A 19,309-nucleotide genomic window follows, 5' to 3' on the forward strand; every position below is an offset into this window, starting at 1 on the left:
TAACAAAGGACAAATTTTTAAAAGGGGCCTTTTTTAAATTTTATATAGCAAAACCGACCTCATTGGAAATTAATCTGCAAAACCGATCCTTTTCTTCGGAATATGGTTGGTTTTGCAGTTGCGGTGTTTTTTCGAGCTACACGGGACTGCTAGTCCCTTGTAGTTTGGTCAACAATTGAAATGCACGAAACTAGCAGTCCCGTGCACTTCTTTTTTAACCCGTGACCCCCTTATTTGTGAGTGTGGGGCCCAGGCACGTGAATTGTTTCACGTGAACGAAGCGAAGCCGAATTGTTTCACGCACCCAAGGCCCACGAATGTCTTCATCAGGCTATAAATAGCCACATTATTTTTTCCTAGGTTTGCGCGCAAGGAGGCAGGCAAATTGGTTGGGTTCTTTTCGCTGGCGGCGGCTTCGTGCAAACAGGGAAAGCCGACAGAGAGCAGTGCGAGGTGGGTTTGTTTTGTCGGCTTGGGATTTCTTCAGCAAGCGAAGGAGGGTTTTGATCTTTTGCGGCTGCGGGAAAATTTGCTGCATGAGATTTAAGTGCAGGCTTTTGTGTTTCTTTCTTTTGTGAGAGATATTTGTGAGGGATTTGAGAGTTTGTTTGAGGGTTTAGTTTGAGAGTGATTGTAAACCCTAGTTGTATTCTCTCCCTCTATTAGTAGATCTCCCCCCTCCTTGCCCCGTGGACGTAGGCAATTTGCCGAACCACGTTAAAAATTGGTTGTACTGCTTTTGTGTGATTTGTAATAGCTTTTAGGGTCTCTCGACGCGCAGTCCTAGAGCTGACGAGAGGAAGAGCTAATATCCTACTTTGATAGGATATAGGCTTTAGATTCTTGTTCCCTTTGAGAAACAAGAATTCTTATTACGATCTGACTCTCTTGTTGTGCTGCCGAAATTTCCGCTGCGCGCAACATTATTGACCCGTGACTCCTCCCCTCTCTCGCCCCTCTCTCCTCTCTCGCCCCTCTCTCGGCTCCCTCTCTCGCCCCTCCCCTCTCTCTACTCCGCCAACCCCTGCCGACCCCGCTGACGAAGCTCCTGACCACCACCGCCGACCAAGCTTCGACCAAGCTCCGATCAATGTAAATTTTTTTTAATTTTATTGTTAAATTTGATGAGGGATATGAATTGGGAGTTAGAGTTTAGCCATGAAATTTTCTTTTTAGTTGAGATTTAGGATTAGGGTTTAACCATGATCATTGTGGTTAAGGTTAAGCCATGAATATTCATGATTACGTTTAGCCATGAATAATGTGATTTGGGATTAGAGTTTTTTTGCTTTTCAGTTGAGATTTGGGTTTAGGGTTTAGCCATGAATAATGTGATTTGGGATTAGGATTTTATGAATAATTTTTAGTTATAATATGATTAGGGTTTAGTCATGAATAATGTGATTTGAGATTAGGGTTTTTAGCCATTATTTGCTTTTCAGTTGAGATTAGGGTTTTAAATTTGATTCTAAATTAAGATTAAAATTTTTAGTTATAATAGATTATTTACATATGATGAGCTGTTAATTTTCAGCTTCGATGGCAAACTCTATACCCATTATTTGCCTTTTAAATGGGAGCCTCGGCGTCGAATTGAATAGTATGCCTATGTATGAGGGAGGTTCTAGGAAAATGTTTATGCTATCTAACTCATGTAATTTTGATGGAATGATGAATGAAATACACATAGTTACTACAATTAATAAAGCAGAGTATGCAATTAAGGTGTTCTTCAACTGTCTGATATGAGAGTAGAACTATTGATGTGGAGATTACCGACGATGATGAATTGAATGACATGAAATAATTAGTCGAGAAACAAGTGTCAATTGAGTTGTTCATTGAGAAGTATCCGATTCACGAATTTGCCCAAGTTTCACGACCTCAAGGAGAGTTTTCTCGGATGCTTGACTTAGACAATGAGTCGAGATATTTTATGACATCTCCAAGTCAAGATCCGTGGTTTCAACTACAACATTTAAGTGGTCATTCTCTTGGTGGGACGTCAAGTACTATTTTTAACAACGGTTTGGGCCATGTTACGGGTAATTTACTGACCGGATCAATTGTAGAAGAAGAAGCAAATGATGACTCAGGAGATATTGAAGAAGAAGACGTGCAAATTGATAGCATGCAGGTGGCAGCTGGAATCGATGATGACTCCCGTTGGATGGAACAATTTAATGTTAACAATGATTATGTAGAAGCTGAAAATCCATTACCCGACGAGTTTCATAATGAGAAAGGTAAAGAATAGGAGGCCAACAAGAGGACTGAGCAACTGAGCATCAAAATTATATACATAGATGGAATGATAGACATTTTTGTATTGTTGAGCAAATTGAACCAACTCCCCGGGAATCAGATTACTACACTTGGTATTGGGGGATAACCAGAAGATGGATACTCCATGAGACCATAGCACCGGTTGAGTTGCAAAAAGGATATGTGTCTCGGGGTATAGATGAGAGAGAATTAGTAAGTATTTTCAAAATTTTTTGAACAACTTAGTTCATTTTTATTGGTATTTTTCAATATTGCTAACTTGTGTTTTTTTAAAAATTTACAGGTATCAGCAATAGATGATGTTAAAACCATTGCAAATCATGGCATGGAATTGGCTCGAGCATGTAATATAGAATTGAATATGAAATTTACATTATGTAATTTAAATTTTAAAGTAATTTTTGCATTTCCGATTTTTTGAATTACCCTCACATGTACATCTCCCGAAGCACAGGAACATGCATCAATATACCAGTCAATAATGCGGAGGCTTCACCAAGCCTTACACCGAACTCACGAAGACATTCATGATGGACGAGAGGTAACGCAATTCGTATACACGCGTCAACCACAACAAAGACGAGGACGACGCAGAAACGACAATGAAGCCGGGCCTTCCCAATGTGTTGACGACGGAGCTGGACCGTCACAACCACAAATGCAACCGGATCACGAACTCATCAAAGGTCAGGATGGAGGAGGCCGAAGACAAAGGAGGAGGAGAAGAGTTTTTGGATGTATGCAAACTGATCAATATTGTTATATACATTACAATCCTATTTTGGTATGTACATTACAAATCTATTTCGGGATGTGAGATGGTTTTTGGATTTGTAGCCGAGACTATGGTGTGATTTATTGGATTTGAAAGTGGGTTTGAGGTGTGATTTGTTGGATTTGTAAGTGGGTTTGTGGTGTGATTTGTTGAATTTGTAAATGAGTTTGTGTTCGTGGTGTAATTTATGATTTTTAGATTTGATATATGAGTTTATGCAAGGAATTGACAGGAAATGCAATGGTGTAATTTATGATTTTTAGATTTGATATATGAGTTTATACAGGGAATTGATAGAAAAAGGAAAAGCAACATGTTCATGTTTTTGTGCACAAGAAATGCACAGGACTGCTAGTCCCTTGCATTTCTTTTGTGTCCCAAAAAGCACAGGACTGCCAGTCCCGTGCAATTGGTTTGTGACGGAAAAAGTCTCTGCTTTTTACTCAGGACTATCAATCCCGAGTAAAAAGCCAAGACTATCCGAAAGAAAAAATTGAAATGCATGGGACTAGCAGTCCCGTGCATTTCAATTGCTGGCCGAACTACACGGGACTGCTAGTGTCATGTATCTCGAAAAACATCGCTGCTGCAAAACCGACCCTTTTCCGAAGAAAATGATTGGTTTTACAGATTAATTTCTAATCAGATCGGTTTTGCTATATAAAATTGAAAAATGGCTCATTTTAAAAATTTGTCCAATAACAAAAGGCCATCTCCTCTTTTCCCATCCAAACCCCAATCCCAGTCAGGCAACTTCAAACATTAGCGATGCTCAAACTTTTTAGAAAAGGGCATCTATGGATTAAGTTGAAGAATATTCCACCTTTTTCGTAGAATAGAGAATCATTTCGTTGATAGGGGCACGCCCCCAACCACATCTCAAACCATACCTCTTCTCTCATATGCTACAGTACACCGGGCGCCACATGGGATTTTAAAATTTTTAAATCTCATGTGACGCCCGGTTCACTGTAGCATATGAGAGAAGGGCTGTGGTTTGGAATGTGGTTGGGGTGTGCCCCTATTGCCACCCTAATGCTAAAACTTTATACTGGTTTTGTTGCTGTGGATGCTATGACTGCTGTCGGGTCTAAATTTATAGCTTTTTAATGGCGATTAGGGTTTTATCCCGACGCCATCTCCATCGAGCCCTCTCCTCGCCCATCCAAATTACTCCAAACCCCCCTCGAGAATTCCAATCTTTATCAGGACCCCCTGATCCCCAGCCCCAAATCCCGTTGCAGTCCCCAGAAATCGCCCAATTCAACCGTCACCAAATCGCCGCAGCCAACGCATTGCTGAGGTACGGCTTCCCTCGCTCCGAACTCCTCGGGTTCATCCGAAAGAACCGATTTTTATCCGACTCGACGCGCTCCGACGTCGAGAGTTGCGTTCGGGCCCTGCTGTCATTTGGCCTTACCCAGAATTCTCTCACTTCGGTCCTCCTCAACTGCCCTAGGGCTCTGCAGTTAGGGTTTGCAGAAGAATGGAGGTCGGCCCTTTTGGGATTCGGGTTCTCCGCCGTCTCCCCGTCCCTGATCTCGAGGGTTCTCGCGCAATCCGGGAAGTTCCGGATCGAGCCGGAGGATTTCTGCAAAGGTGCTCGTGCGATGAGGAGCTTGGGGTTTAGTGATGGGACGATAATTAGGGTTTTTGAGGAATTGCCTGCCGCGTTCACGAGGGAGCCCGTCGAGGTTGGTCGGAGAGTTGAGGTTTTGGTTGATTTTGGGATCGAGAAGGAAGAAGTCGATAGGATTTGCTTCGAGTTTCCAACCTTCTTAGCGTTTGGTGTGGACGGGAGGTTGGGGCCTTTGTTTCAAGAGTTCAGGGGTCTGGGCTTTTCTCTGAATGAGGTGAAGAGCGTTTTGCTTGGAAATGCGAGGCTCCTCCTATCGATGGAAGCGGGGGAAATGTCCCGGTGCTCGGAGTTGATCAGAAGCCTGAAGTGCCGAGCCCCGATTAAGGAGAAAATTCTGTCTAAGGGTCGTCTCAGGGCCAGTACTGACGTGAAGCTTAGAGTAGATTTCTTATGCAAGTACGGTTTGATCAAGAGAGACGCTTTCAAAGTTCTGTATCTAGAGCCAAGATGCATCTTATATGAGCTCAGGGACATCGAGAAGAAGATTAATTTTTTGATACAAAACATGGGTTTTACGGTCGAACATTTGTTGGAGTTTCCAGAGTACTTGGGTGTGAGTTTGGACAAGCATACGGTTCCGCGTTTCAACGTCATCGAGCATCTGAAATCGATAGGTGGGCTCGGTTTCGACGTGCAGTTCAAGCATTTTGTGAGGCTTAGCAGGCTAAAATTCTATAACTTGTACGTGAAGCCTTACCCAGAGTGCGAGAAAATATTTGGTGGAGTTGTTAGGGAGAAGGAAGTTAGACCTCGGCATCCTCCTGGGCTTTGGAAGATGTTTAAGCCTAAGAAGTTTCCTGATAGCAGAGAAGATGTGAGGAACATGAAGCTCTTTGTGGAGTCTCTGGTTTAGATTAGATGCCAATGAGCTGTGAGCACTGTCTTTTTAAGGAACACGTGAAGGTGATCGAAAATAACCTGGCGCCCATCCATGGAAGCATGATAAGTGACATTAAGGGCGAGTTCAAGTTGATCTGAAGCTCCAATTCAGCAAAACTTCCCACTAACTGAGAATAGTTATTTTGGAGCGTTACCGGGGGTGGGGTCAAAAGATCTCGGTTAGAAACCCAGATATTGATTAACAGAATGGAAGAGTTATCGCTCAGCAGGATTTAGTGTAAGAATAGGATTCATGTAGCTGACTCTGAAAACTACGGACAAAGGCTCTGTTCTTCTTGTTGTTGTTCCACCGGATTACCAGTCTGCAACATTTTACAGTTTGAAATTTCGGTGTTTCACATATTCCAGTTCTAGTTTGGGTTTTGATGTATAGAACTCCTAGGATTTCTGGCATGCCCTTTCAAAGATGACAGTGGCCTGATGAAACAACGATCACACACGGTGAAGCCTGCATATGCTCGAGCTTGCCTATTATGTTGACATCTTCATTCTCTTGTTACTCTTAAACACGGTGAAGCCTGCATATGCTCGAGCTTGCCTATTATGTTGACATCTTCATTCTCTTGTTACTCTTAATACCTCTGGCTGTAAGAAAGCTCAGGTCTGAATTCTTTCGTTTCACCAGAATTGTTTGATGATCGGCTGATGTTGTAACTTTTAATGTAAGGATGTTGCTGGACTGAGTATTCATTAGTGTATGTACTATTTGTGATCAGAATAATTTGTCGAAAAATAATTGAACTGTCTCTTGAAGCAGTGTTACACTGGTATGTTTAACAAATTGAGAATGCGCAAATAAATGAAGTACTCCGAGTGAGAGGTAACAAGACTCAAATCAATTAAGACTACAATCAGCATTTTCCCAGGTTATGCACTGGTAAATTGTTATTCACAAAAGCAAAAGCAAAAAAGCCAGGTCTAAATGTGAACAATACTTAAAAAGTTCGAAGAAGAAGAAGAAAGAAAAAGAAAGCGCAATCGCAAACAGAGCACAAATGTTTCAACTAATGAAATTAGCATTAAGGGGCAGGATTGCTGAACTGGAGCCTTCTTCATTCTCAGAAAGTAAGTATATCAAGTGATTTTGCAGCAGATACAATCACAAGTATATTCCGCAGTCTTATAAATGATCTTATGTTTCCTGTAATCTTAGCTCCGACTAAACTTTATAACTATATTTCAACTTTGGGTCCTTCGAGTTGTCTCTTCACAAGCGCAGTGTAGATGCCATTGTTGCTCAGGAGTTCTTCATGGGTACCACTTTCAGCAATCTGACCATCCGATATAACTGCAACTGTATCTGCACTTTTAACCGTTGAAAGCCTGTGTGCTATCACAAGGACTGTTCGCCCTTTCATTAGAGAATCCATGGCATCCTGTAATCATCAAATCCCATGAGAAGAACACATTAAAAGAAGCGATTTCACATGAACACCCCTAAATCATAACCCCCTGAACTTGGGGTTATGCACAAAAAAAAAAAAAAAAAAAAAAAAAAAAAAAACTGAAGATCTATAAACCATAATCCCCCAACTTCTAAAATTAAACTGAATCCTTCTGAACTGCTGTAAATTCTCATAAACCGTGCTAATGTGTAGGTTTAAAAAAATAATTATAAGCTGCCTTTTTATTTTCTTACCTACGCTTATCCACAAAGGGTAATATATGAGTTATACCTAGTGGATAGGGAAAATTTTGCTACAAGGTTTTCATGTACGCTTCATGTCAGCTTCAAGTAACTGTCGTCAATTACTCAAGTGAGACACGTTCGACTTTTTTTTTTAATTAAGATTTTATAAAGTTTCAAAGGCTTTTGCGCAGAAGTCTCCAAAGGTGACTGAGATTTTATAAAAATTACCATAAAAAGAAATATAGGTGTACATCACTATATATTTTACCAGTAACTCCAGAAAACATGTTATACTGAAACTCCAGCAATCAAGATATGTTATCCTTTACAGCAATATGAGGTAATTAGATTCAATTGCTGATAGTACCTGCACAAGGTATTCACTCTCTGCATCAAGAGCACTCGTAGCCTCATCCAAGAGGAGAACACGAGGGTTCATCAATAAAGCCCTTGCAATTGCTATTCTCTGCTTCTGTCCACCAGACAGTCTTATCCCTCTTTCCCCAACATAAGTTTTATATTGATCAGGAAATTTTGACACAAATTCGTGTGCATTAGCCATTTTCTGCAGGTTTCAGGCAAAAGCAATATTTCAAGCTTCAGATTGTGGTATGAAAAGATGTATTGCAAAAACCAATATTTCAAGCATCAGATTGTGGTATGAGAAGATGTATTGCAAACTAAGGAAGTTCAGAACTTACAGCAGCATTTTCGATTTCGGCACTGCTAACATTGCCATTTAAGCCATATGCAATATTCTCTTCGACGGAACAGTTAAAAAGGACGGGTTCTTGGCTCACAATGCTGACCTACAATTTGTGAGAAATTGTTTGTGATGGTCACCAAATTTGTGAGAAATTGTTTGTGATGGTCACGAGAGGTTCTCAACTCTACATAAACAAAAACATATATACAAAATCTAAAAATAGTTTGTGACCTACAATCAGTATGAGCTATGCTTGATGTTTTGCATGAGATCCTGCACTTGGTAATAGAAATTTAAGAAGTTTTTTTCTTGAGAAATTCAAACAGAATCATGTTGATGGTTTAAATGTCAAAGCTCTTCAATAAAGAAGAAACAAAGATGTAAAATAAACCAAAAATAGGCTCACAAAAGGGCGCTGCCATGCCATCCAAGATATCTACTATTTTTGTGGATGGATAATTTTGGTTCAATTAAAATTATTCATTAACCTTACGTCTCGTTTGATACGTGGGAATGAGTGGGAATGGAATGCCAATTCTCACTTCTCATTCCTTCCTACCAAACACAACCTCTTTTTTGAAATTGGAATGTCCATTCCCACTACTCACTGATTTCCACTTTATGTGGGAATGAGCATTCCCAATGAAATGGTAGGGAATGGGCATCCCCACTCAAGTGGGAATCAATAAAATACATAATTTTCAAATACGGCCCTTCCCACTTCATTCTATAAATTGCACCCAAACATGAGAATGAAAATAAGCATTTCATTCTCACATTAATTCCATTCTATTTTTTTAGTCCATTCAAATTTCACTTCACTCGATTCTCGCGTACCAGATGAGGCATTAAAAGAATAATTAAGCTTGACAAATCGAAATGATTGCAGATACAACTCTTTCAAAAGCCAATCTTAAAAATTGTTATCCAGGGACATTTTTCATTTCTTCTGTGTTCATGTTGTGCAGGCTAACATGTACTAGTACCTTATTAGTTCTAAACCACAAGAAACAAGATCATTAATAAAGAAGAAATGGTGTAAGAGACCTTGTGGGAATGTGTAAACTAGAGGGAATTAGGGCTGGGCTTCATAGGTAGAAGTTCCTTGTGAAGTGATAACAAAAATGGCATGACTAATGCAACTTTTAATGTTATAAAATTCATGTGAAATTGAAATACTACCTTGGAGGAATTGGGTCCTGAATTTCTAAGAAGCATCATTAATAAAGGAGAAAATGGTGTTTGAAGTCTTCAGATACATGTTCATTTAATGCTCAGATATTTCACCCTCGAAGTCTTTAGTTATATCGATTCCTTTTCTATGGGCATACATCTATTATCACATAAACATAAAGTTCATAAACTTCAATCAGTTATAAGAGAACATATGATAAAGCAAAAAATTATCACATTCAAGTTTCATGCTATATACCAGAAGATTGTAGCTACAATATGTCTATAACATAAATTACCTGTCTATGGAGATACAAATGCGAAATTTCCACCAGAGGAACTCCATCAAGTAAGATCTTCCCCTTGAGCGGGTCATAAAACCGTTCGATCAAATTTGCAATTGTAGTCTGCAGCAGCCATTGAGATACATATAAATGTGCAATATTCTACTAAATCATTTATCTGGGTTAAATATTAGACGAACAGAAATGTGATGTCTTTGTGCGTATGAAAATAAATTTACTTTTCCACCACCACTTGGTCCCACAAGTGCAACCTTTGATCCGGGTCTTAACTTTAAAGTAATTCCCTGCAGTGCATGACAGGTTCCAAAGATTAGATCATTTTAGTTGAATAAAGCATATAAATTACATGTACTTGTTTTTTTGGGATGCATCCAGTTTAGCTCTTCAGCTTTATTATCATTTTAAATTATAATGCAATTCCATATACTAAATCTATAATCTTTCACCTTTTCTAACACTTTTTAAAGTCAGAAAATTTTGAGGTGGCCAGTTGGAAGCACAAGCTTAATCTCAGACCGTAAACCCTTTTCGTCAACAATTTCCCTTGCCAGAAAATTTGTCATCAAGTCAGAGGTTGCAATAAGTGTTGAACATCGGTTTTAAAAACACTGCAAAATCTTTACGGAGCCTGGCCTCTGTAGCCAACCTCATATTTATGGTAAAGCTATATAATGATAGTGGTGGTGATGATAATTTACATTATTATTCTCTTGACTAGATTCATTTGTGATTGCCAACACTCATGGCCTTAAGAAATTTATCCTGACCTATCTACATCTGTAATCCTAAAGGTACTGTTTGGCAAGGGGTTAACGTAGAAGAATTGAGTAGAAGGTTTAAATTAGTTAACCCGTCATGAAGAGCTAAAAATAAATAAATTCCATCTGGATTAGATAGCTAAGGTGAAGGGCTAACATTTTTTGTTGCAATTAAAGAAGGGTTAAGGAGGTTAATGTTGCTGAGTTTTTTAAAGACACCAACTTTAATCTTATCAAAAGATTAAAAAATTACTAACATTTATATAAAAAATGTTCTCTCTCCAAAATGCACGCACACAAGAAATTAATCACTGTGCATGTTCATAATTTGTAAGTTTACTAATAATTATTACATTAAAATAAATTCGAATGTAAGGTTCACTATTATTTAGAATGTTAAATTATTTAATATTCACTACTAATTAGATTATTAAATTATTTAGTATATTATTCATATGTACTACGATCTTAAATAAGTAAAATATTATTGTCATGCTATTTTTTCTTTTGTAGTTCAAGAACATATTTTTAAACTGGACGCTTATTTCACTTTTTTTTTAAATGACTTTCACACTTTTAATCCACTTTCATTTTGCTGAACACCTCCCAAAGATCATGACCTCATAAAAAACCAAATGTTAGAGAAGGAAATTCAAATTTTACATAATTATTATTCAAAATTTTTAAGTTATAGCTAATATATATAATAGGGTAAATTACACAAAACTCCTGAGAACTTTCAGTGTTTTGCAGTGAACTCACAACTACTTTCAAAATCAAACTAAAACCCCAATAAGTTTCTACATATTGCAATGAACACCCAATAACTTTCAAAATCACACTAAACCCCCAATAACTTTCTGCATATTGCAGTCAACCTCAATAATTTTCCAAATCACACTAAACCCCCAATAATTTAACTTTGGAACTGCAGAAACCCCCAAAAGTTTCCCCATTTTGCAAATAAAATCAAAAAATAACAAAAAAAGGCATTTTGAAGGACAATTTCAGCAAAAAAAGAAAGAACAATTAGGGTTTGGGACCGCAATCAGGGCACAAGCAAGACGAGAATGAATGACAAAAGATATTTTTGTTTTTAGGGTTGTATAAAAAGATCATAAATGGGTTTTTAATAATTTAAGGGGTATTGTGGTCTTTTAAGTCACATGATTTGCACGTGCCACATCAGATGTAACAGTGTTAACATTGGGGGTTTTTCTGCAAAAGTTATTTGGGGTTTTGTGCGATTTTGAAAGTTATTGGGGGTTTACTTCTAAGCATTGAAAGCTCTTGGAGGTTTTGTGTGATTCGGAAAGTTATTGGGGTTTGCTGCAAAACATTGAAAGTTCTTAGAGGATTACTATAATTTAACCCATATTAACAAAGTTTTACAATGAGCTGTGTGAAAAATGTCAGAAGATCATAATGTTGTCTCTATGCAGCGGTATAGGAGCTACTGATCTTTGTGGAAAATTTTTTTCTGTTAACATCTTAAAAATTACAGCGATTGTCCTAAGGGAGAAAGACATGCTCACCCTTAATCTTTCTATCTTAGCAGAGTAGTTAACCCATCGAAATGATGGGTTAACTGAACTTAGTCTGTGCAACGGCTTAACTAACCCTTTGACCAAAAAAAAATCACATCTAGCAGGCTAATGACGGGTTAAAACTTTTTAACCCATCCACTAAACCAAATCCAAATGCAGCCAAAGAGTCTTGTGATCTGAGTCCCTAGTTGAAAGGAGTCGTGTGAGATGAAGGCCCTAGCTGACAGGAATGTACATTCTGAAATGATAAGAGCATCGGCAAGTACTAGCATGTCCAGGGATTCAACTGTAAAATAGTCCGTGATGCAATATAGTTGTACTATCAGCAAATGAAAGTTGAGCATGTAATTTCCTAAGGTAAGCCACTCAGCCAGGGATATAGATCTGTCTAGTGAATATAACTAAGGTGTACAATACTAAATTCGGTAACAAACCTGTCCTTAAAAGTTGTATAATATAAGTAAGAAATTAATATTTCAGTTTCTTCAGGATAAACAGATGCTTAAGGGCTTTAGCACTCTTTTTGTTGCAACAATATAATCCACATTTATTCTTACAAAGAAATCTGTTGCTGTATAGGATTTTTTGACCTGTGAATGAATTATCTCGATTTTCAACTACACGGAAAAGTAAACACAGAGAAGATGAGAGAACATTTTGCTTGATCACACTGCGCTAAAAATAAGTGCATAATTACCTTTAGTACCATTTGGTCAGGACGAGAAGGATAAGCGAACCAGACATCATCCAATTCAACATCTCCATTTTGTTCGCTACCAGTAAGCCACACCAACATTAGCACATATATCATCACTTATACTAAGAGAAGTGACTTAAGCAATTCTAAATAAAACATATATGGATGCAAACCTTATGGGACATTTATCTCCCGATTTTGGCATTGAGGACATGCGATCCAAAAGCTGAAACACTCTTCTGCTGGCACCGACAGCCTTCATCAGTGTCGTATATAATCCTGATAAAGAAGAAAGAGAAGAACCAACTGCAGGAACAAAAACACAGAATCGGAATCATTTATAGAAGTGTCACAGACTTTCATTTTTGTTGATGTAACTACTACGAATTAATTGAAGCACCATTGGTCCTTCAAAAACTACCTGTAAGGCTGTAAAGAATGAATGATGTGAGAGAACCAGGAGTCATGGACCCATTGATGGTTAGGTTAGCTCCATAAATCACTACAGTAACAACTGATAAAGTTGTCGCAGCATTCAGTCCTCCAGCAAAGAGACCAACAACTTTCTGTAGGAAAAAAGAATCTGAAAATGAAAAAAAGAAAATACAATTTTCTTTTTCAAATGTATGAAAATATCAGCCACCTGCTAAGGAACTCACAGCTTGTTTTAGCCCAAGCTTCAATGTCTCCTCTACTTTTTCAGAGTACCGGGAAATTTCATAATCCTCCTGTGCGAAAGACCTGACCGTACGTATTGCCCCAAAAGATTCCTGAACAGGAAATGCACAAGAGAAGTATTCAGCTACTTAATTATATTTCTACTCGACTGTGGTCTCCAATGTATAATTTGCAGCATCCCGGTCCCTTTGGATAGTATATAATATCCTAGTATTGATTGGTAACGTCCATATCAGATATAGAATTATACCATTTACATAGGAAGGAAACAGATATGGTTTTTGGGCTTCGCAAAAAAGACTATGGGATAAAAGATCAAATATAAATCAAATTTATGCAGAAAGTCCAAAGAAGAGAATTTAAATCCATAAGCTATCTAACAAAGATTGAGTACTAATTTTAAGTGAAAAGAACAAATAAAATGACAGGAAGCTACTATTTACAAAAGAAATCCTTTAATTTGGTGAAACCAGTATAAACAGGTATGGCAAACAAACCTCAGCTATAGAAGCTGCGACAGCAGCTGCAGCTTGAGTCTTATGAGAAAGTTCACGAAGGAAACGCCCAAATTTGCGCACTGCAATAGAAACACCTGGCACAATGACCAGTGCCAACACTGTTGAAAGAGACAATATGATTAGCATAATGGGTAACTTAAATATTATCATATATGTTTAGTATGAGTCAAGAAGAAAGTGGATTTGAGATGGGATATGGGGGTGTGTTGGAGGGTGCGCCTGCGCAACTTACTGAAATAAGAAATAGATTATTAAGGAGGTAGGAAAGAATGACTTCTTTCATGATAACCAACAACTATGCATGGATTGGTACCTCTCCATGTTATGGAGGCATGACTATGGGAGGATGAAGTTCCCCAAAACATGCTTACAATTGTAGTCAATTACATAATTAACTTTCTAAGTGCTTTTTTATCATAATTTCCAAAACGTCATGCTTATATTGGTTGATATAATTATAGATATGGCCAAATAATAGTAATAATAGGCAACACTGTCATACAGAGTACGTATGCATTATGAAAGGGTTTAAAGGGAAGATCTGATTGAAGTATTACACGATTTGCAGTTTGCAAACATCACCTACACGTTAATTTCCATGATGTTGAAAACATAAAAACTAGACCAATGAGAGCTGTAGAGAGACTGCGCAGGGCCTCTGAAAGATTAGTTGTTGCTGCATTTTTTATGATCTGTGTATCTTCAGATAGTCTACTTAGTAGCTCTCCTGTTCGAGTAACATCAAAAAATGCTATTTCCTGTCAGAAAAAGTTTTAAAAGGTTATGCCAATAGAAATGTTTATGAATAATAAAATAAGCAATTTTTTATTTGGATAGTACGTACTTGGTTAATAAGATGCCTAAATAAGTTCTTCCTCAAGCGAGCAACTACCCTTTCACTGGCAGAATTAAACAACCATGCCCTCAATACAGTGCAAACAGATCTACATGAAAAAAAAGAGGAATCAGTTCTCTGATTTTTATTACCAACTTCTACAAAATTCTAGTTTAACCAAAACCCTTCTTCATGTAATCTTCGAACCCAATCTTGCACCAAAAAACCATCTACATTTGGCAATCTGCTAACACGAAATTATGCAAAGAATCTTTTATTCCTCCTCAGTTACGAATAAATTCGGAAATTCAGAACTACATAAAAAGATAATAGAGCATTCACATCATTTTTTGTAACATTACTGTGCACATTGTCATATTTCAGAAACTGGGTACATGCTTGAGGAAAGAGAGGGTTATGGTCCTGCGGCCACTTGGTTAATCGTCAAAGTAATCAGTTTTGGAAATTTGGTACTACATTAAAATAAAATGATCAAGCCAGTTGTTTGGTATATAATAACTCAGGTTCATATATTAAATACAAGTTTTAAGTTCTGACATTTTAAGTTTTCATTTAAGAAAGATATGCATGGTCTTTTCTTTTCTAGGACAACCAATCCTTGTATACGACTGACAGCAAGATGATTTTTCATGCCATTGCAGTTTAAATGGGTTATGACTCCATTGAATCAATAGGCAATCAGTTCACTAATAGTATATGTGAGGTATGTACAAGAATAGCCAACATCAATGTAGGTAACTGCAAGCAATTTTTCTACGAGACCAGACTAAATTTTACCATCACAATAAGAGATTGCAAGAGGCATTATACCCTATAATAACTATCAGCACAATACTCAGTACTGTGTTCTTTACGGCATCTAGAGCTTGACCTTTCTCTTCTGGCTCTCTGACATCTCTTGACACAATGTCTATTATCATACCACCAAATTTCGGCTGCAACAAACAAAGGAAATCATGAGGATATGGCTTATAAATGCAGCATATAACAGCTATTAAGCCACACCACAAGAAAATATCACTTGCAGTTCATCTTGAAAAACATATCATGATATAGTGTTTAGACTCATGTTACACACAATTCCAACTGCTGAATTTTATTCTTTAGGACGCATGCCCTTAGTTTAAGGGAGAAAGGTAAGAGGTACTCTAAAAAGGCGCTTCTACAAGTTCAAAAATGATGGATGACTCTCCTATAGAAACTTGCTCACTCAAATTAGTCGCATGGCGTTGTGTATGTTCTTTTTTTTTTGGGATAAACAGTCGGTAGTTTCCACTCTAAACCGTAGTAATGGATGTGACCAATAAAATACAAATATTGTTGAGCCCGCTGTTTACAATATAATATCTATGATTAATTGATTGGACTGAGCAATGGATTACTTATAATTTCATTGCTCAGTCCAATCAATTAATCATAGATATTAAATTGTAAACAGCGGGCTCAACAATATTTGTATTTTATTGGTCACATCCTTTACTACGGTTTAGAGTGGAAACTACCAACCGTACAAATTATTGTCATGATTAGAACACTTATGCAGGAAGACATGAAATACTCTCACGGTCTTACCACACACTTGGAGAATTTAAAAGTAACTATGACTAATCATGTAGTCCAGGCGAAAGGCAGAATGGTTACTCTATAAAGGAGGAGCAAATGCGCTGGAGTACTAATCAGATTTTCAGAAGTCTGAGATGGTGAACTTTCAAAAACAGGAGGAAAATTTCATGTGATATTATAATCTTGAAAATGTATGCGCTGGTTGTTAGGTAGACTTGAGACAAGTGTTCCTATCTGGGAAAGGGTAATTTACTATCCATGCATACCACAAATATCAAATATAGACCTCGCGATACAACTACAAATAGAACCATAGACTTCATCATCAAGTGAATGAGAAATGAACAGACACACATCTAACAAATAAGTTATACTCTTCATGTTTTAGTGGACGGTAAGATACAACAAATTCATCCCTTAATCTAGACCGTGTCTGATACAAATTACAAATCCAATACAGGAGTGATGGACTTATAAGTTGCTCACCAGATAGTTATCAGCATGCACTTTGCATTATATTCTTTCATTCAATATGCCATCAGTGTGTACAAGATATTTCATCATTTAAAAGGAAATTCTAAACTTATGACACGACAGAAAGATCAGAGTAGCCTTACTGCTTTGAATCCAAGTAGAATGATATAATCTTCTTAGTGATCTATATCTATGCTTGGAAAAGAGTGAAAGGGTGACGTATATGATGTGTTATTTTTCTCTTAGCATTTTACATTTAAGCTAAAACCATGTTCCCCAACAGGGCTCCTCAAAAGAATAAGACTTGGGACCTGTTGCATCCAAATAAATACTTCAATCAACTTCTATCACGTCCTTGGACAAAGCATATATCTTCCTTCCCTTTTTTCCCATTACTTTTGAGAATGCAGCAAAAATGAGAATGTTATGATGGATCAGTGGATATACACTAAGAGATAGGATAAGAAATGAGTGCATTTGTAGGAAGCTAGAGGCTGGGGCTATTGAGGACAAAATGAGATAGAATCGTTTCTGACGATTTTGTCATGTGCAACGGAGTCTATTAAATACACCAATTAAGAAAAGTGATGAGATTATAATTAATGGGGAAAGAAAGGCTGGAGATAGCTAAAAGAACCTGGTTAGAAGCTGCGAAGTAGGACATATAAAGATTAAATTATTGGAGACATAGCCTTCAATAGAACTGAGTGGAAGAGTAGGATTCATGTAGTTGACCTCACAAGTTGGGGATAACTGATAAGGGCTTCAAAGTTGGTGCTGTTGTAGAGAGAAAACAAGTTACGTACCATAAATGTAAGTAATATGTTCTTTTGAAGGAACATTCTTGTGAAGCAAGTGGTATTTACAAAGACAAACTTATGCAATACTGGTAGGTACTTGAAGTAATTAAAGTAAATCTGAGAAAGTAAAAGGCACATCAAAACTATTAACTTGGTATTATTTAATATGTACGTTGCCTTTCTCGTAATTAAAAAAAATCCACTTAATACTGATGTTTGCTGGGGAAAATTATGAAATACAAAAAAAATAATAATAAATAATAAATAAACGAAGCAATAAAAACCATTTACAAAGAATACCTACAACTAGAATATTGGACATAGATGCTATCAACAATGCTATGGTGGCAATAACCAGCCGTCCTGCATCTGGTTTTGCCTGCAATTGAATAACAAGAACGTGCATTAAAACACACACGTATGCAATTGCAAAATGCGAAACAAAAATAAGGGTCTCATTCTTACCAGCCGCAGAACCCTACAAACCCCAACATTTGCAGGCTGAAGTTTAAGAAATGCAAACTTTATCAGCATCATCGTTATCGAGAAGCAAATATTAAGAGAGAAAATAGGGGATAAAGCTATAGAACCTGCACTGCATCCCCATGCTCGAGATCTGACAGAGCAGGGGCTGATGATTCCTAGACAGTGCAACCGCGATTAGAAAAGATAGTAATCATCATAGTAATAGTAAAAACAAACAACCCTTATCTAAATTTCTACCAAAAATATGTTTCCCAATTACCTTTCCCCGAAAAATCAACCAACATATGAAGATGGGTCTCTCTCTCAATTCTCAAATCAAAAGACTAGCAACAGAACACCGAATTTCCGAACCTCAAAAATGAAGCTAAAAGGCTTTACTAATTCATGAACCAATCAACAAGAGAAGAAATGATATCGTGGTAACACTTGCCGGCAAACCCTTATCCGGTTTCTATTGAGAATGTGTCTCCCAATTACAGTTGCCCGAAAAATCAACCAAAATATGAACACATGGGTCTCGCTTAAATAAATAAAAAATAACGATGGTGAACCCAAATTCTAAGGTAACCCAGTAGGCCAAACCTCAAACGAACCTCAAAGCATCTATCTTCCACTAAACAAACAGTGATAAATAAAACCAGGGTGAGACTGACAAAACCCTTGTCCCAATTAGCAAGTTCCCAAACAAATCAACCAAAAATGAGAACACGGGTCCCCCCCTCAGATTGACAAGAGGAGCAATTGCAACTGCAATCGTAGTTCAAAACAATACCTGTTGTCCGTTCACGAGAGGGTCCCTGAGAGTACTGGAGGTTGCAGTCTTGATCCTCAGATTCTTCCCCATCTCCCTCTCCCTCTCTCCTTCTCTGCTGACGAATCAGAGGAACGAACTTTGTTTTGTGAGTCAGTCGACGGACCACTTAAAAAGTTTTGATTTTGATCCTTTTTTGTGGGTGGGACTCATTGGATATTCATTCTTGATCCGTTGGTCGTTGGAATTTTGATCGGATGCTTTTTTTTTGTTTTCTCGACCGAAGGGGACGAGGGTGAGGGACGTGGAGCCAAGAAGAGCATTTATTAGTAAATGGCTCTGTACTCGTGGAAAATTGCGGCAAGGACTGTGCCTTTTGAGTCTTTTTCTTTTTAATTTTAATAATTTTATTTGCATAATATGTATACAAATATACCATCTGCATCTCAATGTTTGCAAAATACCCTTCAAATCATCTTGCAAAGTTGCCCTCAAATTTACTATGCTTGCAAAGTTGCCCTTAAATTTGCGAATTTGCTAATTTACCCTGATTAGGGCTGAGCACGGTTCGGTCCAAACCGAAAAAACCGACCGAACCGACTCGAAAAAATCGATTTTAAAAGTAGGACGGTTCGGGTCGGGTTGAAAACTTTTCAACCCACCCGAACCGACCGAATACCCAATGGTCTAAATACCAATTCTGCTCAAACTCGACTCGTCCCCAAAGAAAAAAGTCTCACTCTCAAACCCTAAACACCTAAACTTCC

The 19,309-nt window shown here is 37.7% G+C and overlaps 2 protein-coding genes across 2 annotated transcripts; one reads left to right on the plus strand and one right to left on the minus strand.

Annotated features, from left to right (window-relative positions):
• Positions 4,114–6,083, plus strand: LOC109844156 (transcription termination factor MTERF15, mitochondrial). The gene has a single exon (XM_020413117.1). The coding sequence runs from the start codon at positions 4,171–4,173 to the stop codon at positions 5,551–5,553; it is 1,383 nt and encodes a 460-aa protein (XP_020268706.1). The 5' UTR covers positions 4,114–4,170; the 3' UTR covers positions 5,554–6,083.
• On the minus strand, positions 6,415–18,855 carry LOC109844155 (ABC transporter B family member 25). The gene is made up of 17 exons (XM_020413116.1): positions 18,564–18,855; positions 17,896–17,946; positions 17,771–17,806; positions 17,610–17,684; positions 15,279–15,403; positions 14,457–14,556; positions 14,199–14,370; positions 13,592–13,710; positions 13,076–13,186; positions 12,838–12,982; positions 12,590–12,722; positions 12,417–12,492; positions 9,633–9,698; positions 9,409–9,516; positions 7,932–8,039; positions 7,598–7,795; positions 6,415–6,976 (listed from the first exon to the last, which is right to left on the minus strand). Exons 1-17 carry the CDS (start codon positions 18,633–18,635, stop codon positions 6,773–6,775), a joined length of 1,899 nt encoding a protein of 632 aa, XP_020268705.1. The 5' UTR covers positions 18,636–18,855; the 3' UTR covers positions 6,415–6,772.

The sequence above is a fragment of the Asparagus officinalis genome, chromosome 6 (genome assembly GCF_001876935.1).
Source record: "Asparagus officinalis chromosome 6, Aspof.V1, whole genome shotgun sequence".
In the NCBI taxonomy this organism is placed as follows: domain Eukaryota; kingdom Viridiplantae; phylum Streptophyta; class Magnoliopsida; order Asparagales; family Asparagaceae; genus Asparagus; species Asparagus officinalis.